The following is a 14,091-nucleotide window of genomic DNA, read 5'->3' on the forward strand; positions in this document are numbered from 1 at the left end:
TCCTAATGCAGTACTTTACACAAAAAACAACAGTTGTAGTTGAATGACTGATGTTGGATCCTCAGTGGATGGCAGGGTTTGTTTTAGTAACATTATGGTAAGCAGGTTATAGCGCCCATTCAAATTTATGCATCAGTCATAGGCATTGTGTATAGCTTTCCATGGCTGGAACTGGTATTTTTTTATTTGGAAATACAGAAGAAGCTCCCAGAGTGTTGATGGGGGTGAATGCCAAGGCTGTATGCATGCAAATTGTAGGGGAATGGCCATATAGTTGAATTTAACTTGGAATAAGTGTGTCAGAAGGAGCACGTGTTTTGAAATGTCCAAGCATCTTCTAAGTCTGGTAAAGATTAGTGCTTTGGCACAGACTTTGCAACTAGAGCTTAAAGCCTTATTTTAATTTTGGTGTGGAAAAGGAAAAGGTCAGAGTTCCTAGCACTTGCAGTATTTGCTGCCCTGTATGCTGAAACATTCACACTCCAGTCAAGCCAGTTGACTCTTTTGCACTGGAATTGTACATAGCACTTTGCAATAGGTAGAATGGACCAGATAAAGAGCAGAATTTAGGCTTTTAAAAGCTGCATTAAGAAAGAATGAGCGGGCAAGAGCAGCACAGCCACTAACCAAGCAGAGCAGCTAATCTTTCCATGAAAACACGTTGTAGAGTAGATGAGTTTTGAAGAAGCATCTTTAATTAGGGGAGACAGAATCACTATAACTTTTTACCTGCTCTTACTATATGCTTTCTGTATATGACTTGTTTCTTTGAGTTGATGTGTTTTATGTTTTTTCTCTTCTGCTCTCCTAGGTGTTCGTTTTCCTGAGACTAGCAAAGAGGAGGTACAGGATCAGAAGCAGTTGCTGAAGGATGCTGCTGCGTTCTTGCTGTCGTGCCAGATCCCAGGTTTGGTAAGGAACTGAGGACCAGTAGTAATCTCTCTGAAAGCTTGAATTAAGCCCTGGCCACTCTGAGCAAGCATTGACAGAGCAGTATACCACCTTTGCCTCCCAAGCAAACACTGTGTTCTCCTGCTGGCAGACAAGTTCTGGCACCAGTGGTGAGGTATGGTGAACAGCGCAAGCGCATGAAGGGTTTTCCATTTCCCGTCTTGGATCATGGCACAATTTTCCCACCTCACTCCAAAAAAAATTGTGGCACTAGTAATTAACAGCTATTGCCAAGAGTTTGGGACAATAATGACCACATAAGTCATCCTCCCTAGCCCTGGGCGTCCTGTACAATGTACTGTATTATCTGACCCTGATTGTGACTCAATCGGTGACTAATAATTTGGAGTTAACTGGGAAATTGTTCTTAGTAATGTCTGTTGTAAAAACTCCCTCTGTAAGTCTTACACATTTTGGATGCTTACACATGCACCTGGCTAGATAAGAAATACCAGCTTTTCCCTTCTCCAGACGCTCTCTAAAATGACTGCTAATGTGTATGTTACAGCTGGCACTGTAACTAGGAGCTGATGATCTCCACTCCAAGAGGTTCAGGAGTTGTTGGCCTTATGTAGGAGGGGATTATCCCTGCTGGAAAATTTCTTCTGAAATCTGAATCCACTAGTTTTGTAGTCAGCATAACCTTTAAGACCAGCTATTCAGTCTTTAAATAAAAAAGGAGGGGGAGTGAATCAGGAAAGGGCTTGGTGACTGTTGTTTTACAAGGTAGTTGATACACCAGTATATAAATCCAAAATGCTGCACAAGTGTGTGTGAGGGCAAGTTACAGGTCAGCTGCTGGTAAGCAGGCAGTCTTCCATACTCTGCGTATCAGGGCGTAACTGGTGTTACTCCATGATATGAATTAAGTGACTTCTTATCAGCACTGCAACACAACTTAAAATGCAAGGGCCATTTCCCCTTATCAGCTAAGTGTGTAACAACTCCATGTAGTCTTTTAATTGGTAATGTTTTTAGTTAGAGACTGTGAGGCCCTTAAAGAAAGGTTAGCCTGCTAGTTCCACAAGCATTAGTTAAATAAGCCATGCCAAAGGGAGATCGGTTCTCGTTACCTGATCCATAGAAGTCCTCCGAGTCCCTGCTCTGCTACTGAGTTCGAGTGGTCCTCAGCCTGCTTGAGAGGCTGCCTGCTCAGCACTTGGTTACAATCCTCTGTGCTGCTCTGCTGGGCCTTGGCCTCTGCTTGTTTTGCCCAGGGAATTGGGTGAAGCCTGAGCTGTTTTAGTGATAAGTGATCTCTCCGCACCTCAGTTGCCCAATGCTTATGGGAATGCATGGTGCTGCTCATGCTACACTGAGACATAAGAGTGAAAATGGTACAAGTGGCAAGGAGCTTGGACAAGCTGCTTTGGGCTGTCTGCTGCAAGTGCTCCCCGGCCCGTGTAGCATGGTGTCTCTGGTATGCCAGCACTCGTGCCCACCAAAAGAGCCTTGCTTGGGGTCACCGTTGGCCTTTGGGGCGGCCCTGAATCCCAGGTAACAGAGGTGTGTGCGACCGGCCATCAGAGAACAGCGGTCCTGTGCTCGTGCCCTCGCAGCGCTGGGCAGATTGCCGTCCCGTTAGCGCTGGAGAAGTAGCTCTCCCTCCTGCTGCTGGCACAAGGCCATTTCTGCTTGCAGTCCTGCACGGGGGCTCGAGGCTGTGGCCGCTCGGGGTTTCCTTTGTGCTGGATCCCAGAGCAGCAGTCCCACCCCAGAGGCAGGGCAGAGGAGGCACGAGCTCCTGAGGAGTCTCTCCAGGCTGAATCTGTCTGCTTTGCCGGCTGTGGAGCCTATGGCCCGAGGCAGGCAGCACCCAGCAGCCCTGGCTCTGGCTGATCAGTGCTCTGTACTTGCCCCTTCCTGCTGTGCTTGTAATTTAAATGTCCCCTGGAAACTGCCTTCTCTGTCAGGCAACACCTTTTTCCCTCCCCAGTCAGATAATTTAAAAAAAAATTTTTTTAAATTGCAATTCTTTCCTTTGGGTTTGCACTTGGTAACTGAAATTTCTATATATCCTGCAGGTCAAAGACTGCCTGGATCACACGGTGCTCCCGATGGATGGGGCTACCTTAGCAGAGGCCATGCACCAGAGAGGCATCAACATGCGTTATCTAGGCAAAGTGATAAACTTCATCTCCAAAACCCCTGGCCGTGCTCAGCTGGATCACATTTTTGTAAGCATCAGGCTTAACCTCAGACTGTCGGCTAAAACAGCCTCTGGCGTAACTTGCCCTATAGAGATTCCAACTTAGCCAGTTGTTTTCTCTGTGTAAAAATAAACAGCTTCAAAAATAGAGGAGGAGGGAGAAGGACCTGTAAGTGGTGGATGGGGACTTTTGCTCCCAAATTGTTAATGCCTTTTATAATGTTGGGGAGTTTGAGGGGTAAGGCCTGGAGAATGTGTCTTCTGCAGATCTTGATAAAAGCCCACTTGGAAAGCAAAGCGTATTTTTCATTGTTATTGCCGCCTGATTCTTAATCTCTGTTCTTTACTCCTTTGAGTAGAAAATAGGAATCAGTGAATTGATCACTCGGTCGGCTAAACACATCTTCAAGACTTACCTCCAGGTATGACCTGCAGTCTAACCTCTTGCCTTGTGTGTCCTCTCTAATGACTTTTTCCCCACAAACAGAGCTGTTTGAGCCTCCTCTCATTAGGCAGTTCATGGGGGTTGCCTAGCAACGGGAAGTACAATCTCATTAGCACTAAAATAAGTACAGGCCGGTGTGTAAGCGAAAACAAGCTCCCACTTGAAGATAGCTTTCCCAGAGAGTAATCGTTCATGCTTCTCTTCCCCAGATTCTCACTCATTATGTTGAAGGCTTTTAAAAGTGAAATCACAGATTGTTTTCCTTGTAACAGCTTTTTCTCTTAAATGGTGTTGCCTTTGCCCTTCTAAGAAGCTCTTTTAATCGCATGAGGACTAGTGCATCCTTATACCTGTCTGTACATAGCATAGCAATACACCTGGCTTTATTCCAGTGTCAAAATCTTCTTTACGCTCTCTAGTTTCTCTGTCCCAGGTAGCAGCCCAAAATGGAACTATGTATTTGTGTGTGTGTGGGGGGGTATATATGTCTCTCTTGTATCTACATAATTCTGTCTGTACTAGTTCCACTTGCAAATATTGCCTTCCTCTTCCTCTCCCTCTCTTGGAAGATTTTCCTGTTTCTGGTAGGACTGGATTTGTGTGAGGTTTAGGGTCAGAGTAGTGCCTGTGTGATGGCAGGTGTCTTGCATGACTGATTTCGGTGTCTTGCTGTAGGGTGTGGAGCTGTCGGGTTTATCAGCAGCCATCAGCCACTTCCTCAATTGCTTTCTAAGCTCCTTTCCAAACCCCATTGCCCATCTTCCAGCTGATGAGCTGGTCTCCAAGAAAAAGAATAAGAAAAGGAAAAACAGGAACCTTGGAAATGCTGATAACACTGCATGGGCCAGCATGACCCCTCAGGAGCTTTGGAAGAATATTTGTTCAGAAGCAAAGAACTACTTTGATTTTAGTCTTGAATGGTAAGCAGACCAAATTACCCTTGCTTGTGCCTGAACTCTCACCAGATGTCTGTAGCTCTTGCTGTTCTTTAGTAGGACCTGTCTTTTTGACTTGTTTTCTGTTGGAATATAAATTTATACTCTTGAGGGAGTTTTACAGGCTTATAATGAAAAGAAACCAGGCAAAGAGCAGCAGGGGCAAGTGTAACTGAAATTTGAAATGAGGTGAAACCTGTGAGGCAAAGACAGCTAGGGAAACCTCTCCTTACTGGTGCAGAGGGGAGCAGAAGGCAAGAAGCTGAAGGAGTGTAGTCAGAAGGTATTTGTCTATATACATGGTGATTTAGGCTGAAGGGAGTTTACGTTCCAAAAACAAGGACAGCTTCTCCTGTATTTGAAACGGAGATGGTGAATTAAGGCTACTGGGAGGTGCAGATAGTGAGTGTTAAACTGGAAGTAGAAGCAAAGTGGCCCAAGAGAAAAACCATGACTAGTTGGCGGAATCGGTGATCATCCCTTCATGTCAGGGACAGCTCACTCTTAGTTACTAAGAGATGAAGGCATTCAGGCTCTTGTCTAAACTCTGCAGTGAGCTTTGAAGAGAACACATAGGATTCCAGTAAAAAGTACTGTTGTGCCTCTCTGTAAGCTTTAATAGGCCATTTAGCAACCACTGTAATATTAGTCATTGGTTTCAGTTAGCACCTGGCTATACCAGGGACCTGTGCTTCAGATACACCACAGTGGAGGGATGTCCTTGAGCAGAAACTTACCTGAGAACTGAAGCTTGTGTGTGCTTTTTGCAGTGAAAATGCTGACCAAGCAGCTGAAGCATATAATCTACAGAAAATCACCCTTCTTCGTGAAATCTCCCTCAAAACTGGAGTCCAGGTAAGATCCATGTTTTCCCTCCCTTTCCCATCATGTTCTATACTGAGAAACAAGATGAGTAAGTGCAAACTGCTTTGCAGGGGACAGCCCTTCATGCAGACAACGTGAGCCCCTAAAGGTCTTTATGGTGTTAATGTTGGAATACAGGTTCCAGCCCTGGAGAGAGAAATTTCTAATCCAGTTCCCTTTTAGGGTGAACTTGCTGTACATCTCCCTTGGAAGATGAGCCAGCCTGAATACAATTCCTGTAGCTTGCTCTGTCTGACAAACCAAAGTCACATCTTAAGTTCATGCACACGCATATTCCCCATCCAAAGAGAAGCAGCTCTTTGGCTGACCAGAGCAGGACTTTGGGGTTGTCCTTGCTGGAAGAACCAGGGGATTTCCTTCCCCACAGCACTGCCTTCTCGCTCCTCTGTGGGGTGTGGGGGTTTGGCTGGATGGGGATCCCCTGCCAGGAGCTCCAGTACTGGCAGGGCTGTGCCTTGGCACTACGGTGTGATTTTGCCACACACACATGGTAGTGCACACCTACGTGTGACTTTTCGTCAAAACTCAGTCCCCAGGCAGCAATACAGGAGATGTTTGACTGTGAATCCAGGTGCAGAATTCAAGGCTCTTCTTCCCCTCTTTTCTTGCCAAGTAGCTATGAAAGTGATGACCAAGACCTTCGATCTTTTTTTGGTTCCTCCAGATACTGCTGAAAGAGTACAACTTTGACAACAGGCACAAGCCCACCTTCACAGAAGAGGATATTCTCAACATCTTCCCTGTAGTGAAGCACGTAAACCCCAAAGCTTCAGATGCTTTCCACTTCTTCCAGAGTGGGCAAGCAAAGGTTCAACAAGGTACAGACCCAACGTGCCTCTGCCTCTTGAGGCAACTGCTGATAAAAGGAAGGGCAGGGTATGTGTGGCATGGCCCGCTGCCCTCCATCAGTATACCCCCGCCCACCTCGTTTTGCTATAGAATCGTGGTCTCCATTCAGACCATCTGAAACACACACCTGCTATAAATTTACCAGTGATGAACAAAGATGGATGCAGGGCAGCAATCTCCTTCTCTGAGGTTTTAGTCCTTACACAAGTGAATGACTTATGGCTCTGTATCTCACTACTGTTTTCACTTCACAGGCAATGCGCTTCTCTAGTAGTATTAGGAGTTACTTAACCTACGTACATATATGAATATAACTTTTTTCAGGTTTCTTGAAGGAGGGTTGTGAGCTCATCAATGAAGCCTTAAACTTGTTCAACAATGTGTACGGTGCTATGCATGTAGAAATCTGTGCCTGCCTGAGGCTGCTAGCTCGTCTCAACTATATCATGGGAGACTATTCAGAGGTAAAGAAGGGCTCGGATAGGGTCTGTTTAGTCCTCTCGCTCCTTCCCCATGCTTGCTTGCTCATGTGCACGGCATCTGTGTGACTTGCTCTTGGGTCTTGTGTTCTGTTTAGGCCTTAAGTAATCAGCAGAAAGCGGTGCTAATGAGCGAGAGGGTCCTGGGTATTGAACATCCCAACACGATTCAAGAATACGTGAGTACAGGGTGCTGGGGCAGAAGCAGCACCTCGTGTGTCGCCCTGGAGTCTGTGAGCCTTAATTCATGTCTGCATCTAGAAACAGTTGGAGTTCTTCCTTCTGCAGCGTTCTTCCCAGAATCCTCCACTTCCATCATAAGTTTTGTATCTTATGATTTCATAAACCGAATACCTAAGTGTTTGCATTATAAGTGTCCTGCATGGTCAGTATTTGTCCTACTTAGTTTAGAATTTTGGGTTTTTTTCTGCTGAATGTTTGTTTATATCAATTAATTCTGCTGGCTTTTGCCCCAGGCTTATGTGAAGAATGAAGAAAGAGGAAAAATGCCCCCAAAAGCACAATCAGAATATTATGTACATGCAGGTCAATTTTGAAATATTCTTTGAGGTGCATAAGAGAAACTGAAATGAAACACTTCAGCTTCTGCAGTACTGTGTCTTGTGTGATGCCTCTGTGGAGCTGTAAATCAACCAGCAGAGTTGGACTTTTCTGAGTGGTTGAAATCCTTTTTAACCGTAAAGGAAGACCTTTTTATTTGTGTGCAGCTGATGAAAGGAGTAGAAAGGAGAGATTAGTTTGCTTTACAGAGTGAGAAGTAAAAAACCATTAATGCTGGGTTACTTCTTTTGTTATAGATGCACCTTGCTTTGTACTGCTTTGCAAACAGCCAACTCTCTACAGCATTGAACTTGCTGTACCGTGCACGCTACCTCATGCTACTGGTATTTGGGGAGGATCACCCAGAAATGGCACTCTTAGATGTAAGTAATATTTTAGAGTCTTTAAGTTTCTAGTCTCCAAGAAACCTCTTGGCCTTGAAAATGCTCATATTGCTGGCTATTTAAAATGAACATTTAGGCTCTGCTTTTTCCTCCCTGGGCTACTACCAGTTGGTGCCATTAGAAGAAGGGAAAAAAAAGAGTGTGATTCTTTAGCAAGGAAGGCCGGACTGCTGTGGCCGGAGCTGTGCACTGAGACACTGGAGATGGGGGTTCAAGCACCTGTAATACTTGGGCAAATTCCTTAATTTAGCCTGTTCTTGTTGCCCTTGCATAAAATGGAGATAGTTCCTTATCTGTCTGGCTTGTTTGGGCTGAGCTCCCAATGGTCTTCTGTCATGTGTTGCGTGCTATAGAGAGATCTGCTGGGTATTTGCGGCTAGTACGGCCTTTTCAACAGTGAAATGTTGAAATACCTGTGTGGTCCTGCTATTTACGAAGCAATAAATGTGTAGTTTGAATTTGCCTTTCTGAATGCTCACTTGACTTCTTTGTGCAGAACAACATCGGCTTGGTGCTCCACGGGGTTATGGAGTATGACCTGTCCCTCCGGTTCCTGGAGAACGCGCTGGCCATCAGCTCCAAGTATCACGGCTCCAAGTCTTTGAAAGTTGCACTAAGGTGAGGCAGGGTGGAGTGCCGGGCTGGGTCACCATACTTTTAAAGAGACTGAGTACATTCACCATGTGCTCATACGGGAGGGATCTGATCTGGCTGTGTCCAGCTGTATCCTGTTAAATTAGAGATTCAGTCTTGTCCTAGCTGTCAGACTCCTTGGGTCAGCTGGGCTGCATGGGTCAAGGTCATGGTGCAGCATCCAAGTTTGTTCTCTACAAAGACAGAGATCCCTTGTTCTTAATTGTGGGATCTGCTGTAATGCTGGTTGCCCCAAAAGTCTGTCAAGATGACCGTGGTCCTTGTGGACTCTCAGTAGAAAAACAGCGGCAAGTGAAGGCTGGAGAGCAAGGCTAATGTAATTATACTGGGAGACGGGTATGATATGAAACACTTGTATTTAATTGTTTCAGCCCTCAGGGAGCTATCTTTGAGAAGCCTGTAATTTGGTTTTGTCCTTTACCATAAAGCCTTTTATTTGAATAAAATACTGTCTTCCTTGTGTTTCCAAGGGAGCTATGAGTGGTCAGCATCTTTAGGATCTGCTCTAAACACCCACTGCTCTTCAGTGCTGTATGCATTGTCCTTGAATGCAAAACTGGCTCACTATCAACCAAGCAGTGGCCCACTCCTAATTACTACTACCACATTGCAACCCATCTGTTCTTTGTCAGGGTGCAAATAAATCTTACTAAGCACCCACAAGAGTCTGATTTGTTTTCTAGCAGTTGATGGATATGCATTCTGCAGAAAGCATCTTGCCTTCCCATAGTAGCATGGGGATGCTTGATGAGAATCATCCCTCCCACAGAGTAATACTGCCAAAACCAGAAATCGTTTTTCATTCCAGAAACACTAAGGAAGCAAAAGTCCAAGCCAAGTCAGCTCTCCAACTGGAGAGAGCCCAGGTGACTTGGGTCCCAGCTCTGCCACTATTTTGATGGTTGCTTCTGTGCAAGAAGATTTTTGACTTTTGGCTGTGAATAACCAAGTAATTCACGTTTGCTTTCTAAGAAACCGAAAGACCCTTTTTGAAGAGTAAGGGCTTGTGGCTGCTTCCTTCTTCTCCACAAACCTAGCGCTGAGATGCTCCTGTGGATGTGCTGCCTCCACTCAGCTCACTGCTGAGGCTTTCAGCTTCCCTGGGTGCAGGAGAAAAAAAAAGTAATCCCCAGTTCAGTCTTTACTTCTGTAGGTCGCTTCTCAGCATTTCAGCAAAAATCCAACCCAAATCAGTGTAGTATATTAATCCCCAAACAGGATGGGAGAAGTAACCACCAGGGTGCTGTATTCAGAGTCCAGCATCTGCCTCCTTTGACACTGGTATTAAGACTTCTAGCCTAAGCACTGTTATGTTGAAGTCATGCTCACTGTAGTGTAGAAATGTGTCTTCTTCATGAAGGTACCTCTAAACACTTTTCCTTCTTTCAGCCACCACTTGGTAGCCCGAGTGTACGAGAGCAAAGCAGAATTCCGGTCAGCTCTGCAGCACGAGAAGGAAGGCTACACCATCTACAAAAACCAGGTAACGAGCGTGCATGCTGCTAAGTGGTGTCCAATCACTTTTCTGCCAGAAGCGAGCAGTACCACTGCAAAACAGTGCCGGAACTCAGGGAGGCCTTTCTTACAAACAGCTCTGAGCAGACACCAGGGAATCGTCTTTCTAGGGACGGGGCAGAATCGCTGCCATAGGCAATAATTGACTGCTTTTACGCCAAAAGTCTTTGAATAGCCTTCCTGCAAGTTTGTTCTGGCTGTAACCCTCTTGCCGGACAGAAACTGCTGTTGGTGGCGTGGCCCCACGTTCTGGCAGGGCACGGAAAGAGCTGGTCTTTTCTTTCTACTTTTTGCACCACTTGTCTTTTAAATAGCAGATCCAAACTAGCTTGGTAGTTGAGCTGTTTTGCGGGCAATACCTTCTCCCACTCGCAGCCCTTGCTGATGCACAGTGAAACTTCTGCATCAGCCCCGGGTCTGTCTGAACACGCCTGCAGTTGTACACAGTGATTCAGCGCCATCTCACTGGCTGAAAGCACAGCCTGGTGGAGGGAACGCCGCTCACCCCGCAAACGTGCTCCTACTTGATGGAAATTTGTAAGGTTGATAATAAGGCTCCTAGAGGAATTTTTTGTTTTTTTTTTTTTTTTTAATGTCAAGGCAGGTGAAATCCAGTTCTGATGAGTTTCTATAAGGATGTTGAGCTAGCAGAGACTAGGAGTGCACCCTGGCTTGGGTCCTGTTCTGATTTGTCGTGTACCTTTTTTTTTTTTCTTTCCCCTCTTCTGATTAGCTTGGAGAACACCATGAAAAGACCAAAGAGAGCTCTGAGTACTTGAAATACCTGACTCAGCAAGCAGTCGCTCTTCAACGCACAATGAATGAGATTTACAAGAACGGCTCCAATGCGAACATCATGCCACTTAAGGTAACCTTATGCAATGAGAGCAATCGAGACTACTTGCCATGAAGGCAGAGATCTGTATTTGGCTGCTCCTGAAGGACATGTGAGCGTACGCATGCAGTCGTTGCCTGTGCAGGAGGTGCTAGTGGCTGTGGCAGTTGCAGACCCTTCACGGGCAGGAGGTCCTCGGAAAGGCAGAGGCTTAGACGGACATAGCACAGTGTAACTGATGCGGACTGAGCCTCGGTTCTGACTAGAGAGGTTCTGGGTTATGGGTATTTGTCTTAAAGGTTCTGGGTTCTGGCTCTTTCTCCTGAGCTGAGGCAGCTGAGCGCAGCTGACTGCGTTGCAGGGCACCCAGGGAGATCGGGAAGGACGCACTGGGCAGCTTGCAGTGTGGGAGCCTGGGACACCTACGCACAAACCTGCCCCTCTGCTGACTCACAGGCTGTAGGCAGGTTGCTCAATCCAAAAGTACTTCAGTTTCCTCATCCTAAAGAATGCTGTCATCTTTCACCAGGTGCTTTGTTCTCCTTCCAAGGATTTTGTGGTGTGGGGAGGCTGGGCAGCAGAGCAGAGCGTGGGGGGGGCTGCCTTGCCTTGCCTTACATGGAGCAGGAACGGATCAGCCCTCTTGGGCCAAACCCAGCTGCTCTTATCTGCCTGTGCACCTGGCAGATCGCACCAGCCTGTCTGTGGCCTATCTCGGGGAGTATGCACTAACTTGCGTGATGGGTGCCCTCCCTGACGTGCCGTACACCAGCAGCTGCCGGAGGATTGCGAGCCAGCAGGTTGGGAAAGAGGCTTCCAGCTGCAGAGACTCCCTCCCAGTAGAAAGGGCAGAGCAGGATAGTGCTCCGTGGGAGTGGTTGTCTTTGCTTCTCACTGCAAAGAACTGGGTACAGAAAGGAGAAGTTTATGGCGGAGTAATTTGAGCATAAGGACCTTGAATCAAGGAGATGGTCAAGTCCAGGAAACAGTGTCCAGCTAAGAGGCTCAGACCTGTAAAATGGTAATGAAGATTTTTACCCTTGCTACAAGACTTGAAGGAGGAAAAAAATCCACATTTTTGAACTGACATATACACTGCATTTAACTGAAGTCCTTGCAGAGTTCAGAAGGGAGGTTGCCCACAGTGACTAGGGGCCTTCAGATGCTGCTTTTCAACTCATGGGTATGAAGAGGTAGAAAGTATTAACTATGCCACCTTACAGCTATTAGAGTGTTGTATAAGGCCTAGCTTTTTCTCAGCTGTTGGTAAGTGGTATCTGGACTTGCTCAGGAGCTCTGAGTTGTTCTATCTGGGTTTTGGCTTTTAAAACTTTTTTTTTTCCCTCTTACTCTGTAGTTCACAGCTCCCAGTATGGCCAGTGTCCTGGAGCAGCTCAACATTATCAATGGAATTCTCTTCATTCCACTAAGGTAGAGTGATGTACCTTTAGAAATCAGGTAGTCTTTTTGTGTCATCTTTGTTCCTGAGACGCTTCCCTTTGCATCAAGAGTCACTGACCCAAAATGAAGCGTTTCCAGTGACCTTAGGTACCTCTTCAGGCAGCGCTAGGCAAATAATGGCAGAAATTGTCACCTCTGAAGGCACTCCTGAATGCTTGCGAAGGGATGCTCTGTGGGATCCCTGGGCAATCCTTAGTGGCATTGCAGGAAATGTCAGGGTCTCTTTCGGAACTGTAACCTTGAGCTTGTAGCAGCAGTCTGATCTCCTAAGCCCCAAACTGCTCGAAGTTAAAGGAAACCAGGCAAGCTTCCTGAAGCATTGATGCATCAGTGGGCAAGACCACTATTGTGTGACTTGCCCAGCGGTTCGGCAAGCAGCCAGGAGCTGGCACCTCCCCCCTGTCGCCTGTTCTCAGCCTGTCACCCCAGCAGCAAAGGGATTCTTTTGTTTAGCTGCATTTGCATAGTGGGAGTAGTTGAAGCACAGTCAGTGGTCTCTGCCCAGAAGACATGAAGGGAGCAGTGCTGGGCTGTGAAGAACAGCAGCAGCTCTTCCACAGACAAGGCTGCTTAGCAGAGTAGTTGTTTTAAGCACATCTTGGAGGTACTCCTTCCCCAACTCCACAGGATTTGTTTACAAAGAACTTGAGCTTAGATCATAATACTAGCCCTGATCATCATAATCTTTAAGACCACTATAAACAGCAGTACTCTTAATTACTATAAATTGTCTCATAGACTTATAGTTGAAAATTTGATTGGTGTGATGGTAGAAAAAAATGACCTGACCTGAGACCATATTCTTCTAATGCTTTAAATAATCACTGATGGTAAAAATTCACCAGAAGCAGCTGGAGGCTGCCTGGACATCGACAAGATGAACCTCACTGTCTCTGCCCCAAGTGGCCACTGATGGGTCACATCCTGGTGCCTCTTCGTTCAAAACCAAATGGCAAACTAAGGATCTAGCCTTGCTTGGGTGTTGCTCAGACATGGGACCTGGCAGGAGGAGGGCAAGTGCTAGGAACATTTCCTATTTTGTTGCACGCTACCTTGTCCCTGTACTTCACACTGTCCCTAAAGCTAGCCTAATGTTTGATACCCTTCCTGGTTTTCCCTTCAGCCAAAAAGACTTGGAGAACCTTAAAGCAGAGGTGCAGCGACGCCAGCAGCTCCAAGAAAGCATAAAAAGCGGTGAACAGCTGGAACCAGAGGACAAAGCTGTGGAGGAGAAAGAGGCTGAGCCAAGCATGCCTTCTGCTGAGATCCCTTTAACACAGAGCTCTGCTTAATGTGTACCTCGCTTAAAAAAAAAAGTTTAAACCACCCTTTTCTGAATCTGACCCAGGGTCTCGGACTCCCCTGGAGCAGCTCCTCCTTTTTTGACAATGTTATTGCACTGGTACAATTAATACACAATGCAAAGAACTAATCTGAGAAATGTAATCTGTCTGACTGAGCTTGTGTCTGCCACGCGAAGGGGAAGGTGGCCAGGATGCAGCAGCATATGAAAGACCCATCCTAGGTGAGCGCAGCCAGCGGCTGTCATGCCTGTGTGTGTATGTGTTGTGTGTGCGCATATCATCAGTTATTTCTACTTTGTACATATGAATTCCAAATGAACTGTCTTGAGGTATGTAACATTTCTCAGGTCATTTTTATGTTGACTAAGGACACTGCTTTGCTAAAACAGTACAAAAACAGCCCCATCCACTGCTCAGCGTTCTTGTAAAAATGTGGATTCCAAGCTAAAAGACTGATTCCCCGCCCCACCCCACCCCCGTTTCCCCACCAGTCACTGTCGCAATTTGTGCTAGGGAAAAAACTAAGCAGCCATATTTGTATTGCTCAGATGACTGAAGCCTGTAACGTGTTGTGTATTAAGTGGGGGAATGTACAGTGTTTTCTACATCAGGATATAGCCATTGGATTCCTTTAACCATTTTTTCTACTTTTGGTTGGCAGTTT

The 14,091-nt window shown here is 46.1% G+C and overlaps 1 protein-coding gene across 1 annotated transcript in view; it reads left to right on the forward strand.

Annotated features, from left to right (window-relative positions):
• Window positions 1–13,832, forward strand: part of CLUH (clustered mitochondria (cluA/CLU1) homolog) — a 31,922-nt gene extending 18,090 nt beyond the window's left edge. The window contains exons 13-26 of the mRNA XM_010289297.1: window positions 812–912; window positions 2,976–3,128; window positions 3,460–3,522; window positions 4,221–4,465; window positions 5,251–5,335; window positions 6,030–6,183; window positions 6,539–6,678; window positions 6,792–6,872; window positions 7,512–7,637; window positions 8,155–8,276; window positions 9,702–9,795; window positions 10,561–10,695; window positions 12,020–12,093; window positions 13,247–13,832. Coding sequence (XP_010287599.1) covers window positions 812–912; window positions 2,976–3,128; window positions 3,460–3,522; window positions 4,221–4,465; window positions 5,251–5,335; window positions 6,030–6,183; window positions 6,539–6,678; window positions 6,792–6,872; window positions 7,512–7,637; window positions 8,155–8,276; window positions 9,702–9,795; window positions 10,561–10,695; window positions 12,020–12,093; window positions 13,247–13,415 — 1,742 coding nt within the window. The 3' untranslated portion in view covers window positions 13,416–13,832. The remainder of the gene's footprint in view (window positions 1–811; window positions 913–2,975; window positions 3,129–3,459; window positions 3,523–4,220; window positions 4,466–5,250; window positions 5,336–6,029; window positions 6,184–6,538; window positions 6,679–6,791; window positions 6,873–7,511; window positions 7,638–8,154; window positions 8,277–9,701; window positions 9,796–10,560; window positions 10,696–12,019; window positions 12,094–13,246) is intronic.
• The last annotated feature ends 259 nt before the right edge of the window (window positions 13,833–14,091 follow it).

This window comes from Phaethon lepturus, unplaced genomic scaffold, assembly GCF_000687285.1.
Source record: "Phaethon lepturus isolate BGI_N335 unplaced genomic scaffold, ASM68728v1 scaffold47006, whole genome shotgun sequence".
Lineage (NCBI taxonomy): Eukaryota > Metazoa > Chordata > Aves > Phaethontiformes > Phaethontidae > Phaethon > Phaethon lepturus.